The 1,764-nt window shown below is 35.1% G+C and overlaps 1 protein-coding gene across 1 annotated transcript; it reads left to right on the forward strand.

The window, feature by feature from the left end:
* The first annotated feature begins 720 nt into the window (after nucleotides 1–720).
* Nucleotides 721–1,520, forward strand: LOC142643851 (uncharacterized). The gene has a single exon (XM_075818570.1). It carries the CDS (start codon nucleotides 837–839, stop codon nucleotides 1,299–1,301), a length of 465 nt encoding a protein of 154 aa, XP_075674685.1. The 5' UTR covers nucleotides 721–836; the 3' UTR covers nucleotides 1,302–1,520.
* Nucleotides 1,521–1,764: the final 244 nt, after the last annotated feature.

The following is a 1,764-nucleotide window of genomic DNA, read 5'->3' on the forward strand; positions in this document are numbered from 1 at the left end:
ATATATATATATATATATATATATATATATAATGGTTTTTCATGTATTTTTTTTTTAAAAAAATTTTGTATATGAACCACCAAACTCTTTTTAACCATTTTTTACAAGATAAAAAAGTTTGCAATAATTGAAATTTAAGGTTATTGCTAGAGCATATGTCTTTGCTTCACCTCATGATATGAAAGAATGTAAATTTCTTGGGTAGAAAACTTATATATGATATATTAAGAAGAGGTATGGCTTTTATTATTTCAACGTTGGCTCCTGCTTAACATTTTTTAGTGTGAGTCATATGTTAATAAGGTTCATTTAAAGTTTAAATCCGTTAAAATTTAAGACTTATTGCTTTATAAGTTCATGTACTTTTTTTTTTTCTTTTTCTTATATTTCTCTTTTGAATAGTCATATATTTTTTGAATTATTTCAATAACTTATTCTTTAATTATATATCTTTTTTTGGCATTTTAAAATTTTAACATTTGAATTTGTGTAATCTCACACACACTAATATATGAATTTTAGAGTTATTTTTTCAGTATCTGAAACTGTTTGATGAATTTTTTGTAAGTCATTACACATTTAAATAATGACTTCTTCATCAAACTCTAATACAAATTGAAGTCATATAAAAGTAATTCATCCAATGATTTTTTTAGTCAATTTAAGGTTCTATAAAATTATTTTAAGTTGTATTTATATGTTAGCAACTAGTTGCGGTAATTCCCTTGGCGCCAAACTCCACAAAATCCCGCCATAATACTCTTCCACTGCACAAACAAAAACCCCTGAAGAAACCTCAACAAACAATAACAAACCCGCACAGAAAGCTTTCAACAATGGGCAAAGAAGACAAGCAGTTCTGGCTTTTGAAGACAGAGCCAGGAGAGTGGTCATGGGAGGACCAAGCTGCCAATGGAGGCTTGAGCAACTGGGATGGTGTCAAGAACAAGCAAGCCCAGAAGTACCTCAAGTCCATGAAGCTCAGTGACCTCTGCTTCTTCTACCACTCTGGCTCCAAGGCCCGCCGCGTTGTCGGCGTGGTGACTGTTGTCAAGGAGTGGTATGAAGATGGTGGTGGGGCTGTGGATGTGAAGGCAGTGGGGGAGATGAGGAGGCCTGTGGACTTGAAGGAGATGAAAGGGGATGTTGGGTTGAAGGGTTTTGCTCTGTTTCGGCAGCCAAGGCTGTCGGTTGTGCCTGTTTCGGAGGATGTGTGGGAAAGGGTTTGTGGTTTGGGAGGTGGGTTTGAAGGGGATGGTCAAGATGATCAAGTTCAAGATGATGATGGAGGTGAAGATTAGACCCAGTACTAGGTGTTTGTGATATTGCCACAGTGTGCTGACTTTCTTCTTTTTTGTAAAAAAAGTGATGGGAAGTGTAATAGTATATGTATATATAGCTTGTTTTGTTTGGTGCTCTTTTTGCAGCCTATATTTTGTTAGTGGAAAGGGAAAATGAAATTGGGGGTAATATAAATTGACGATTGTCCAGTAAGTAGATGTGATGAAAGGAGCTTTTGCTTGAATTGCTGTCTAATGTTATTGCTACATTTTCGTATTGTTTATCTATGATGGCCCTAGTCAACTGCTCTAACAACAATTTGTTGTTGTTCTGAGTCTTTGGAGACTACTAAGCAAACCTAAATACATCTATATGGAAAGCTAATTTAGGTAGCTTCACAGTGAGAAAGGTGGAGAGAATTGAATGAGTTATATACTTCTGCATAACAAACGCGCAAACCACTACCTGTTGCAAATAAGCATT

Source organism: Castanea sativa, chromosome 7 (genome assembly GCF_040712315.1).
Source record: "Castanea sativa cultivar Marrone di Chiusa Pesio chromosome 7, ASM4071231v1".
NCBI classification, from domain to species: Eukaryota; Viridiplantae; Streptophyta; class Magnoliopsida; order Fagales; family Fagaceae; genus Castanea; species Castanea sativa.

What these genes read in the sequence shown, in the direction of transcription:
- LOC142643851 (XM_075818570.1), top strand. Translation starts at nt 837, where the DNA reads ATGGGCAAAGAAGACAAGCAGTTCTGGCTTTTGAAGACAGAGCCAGGA.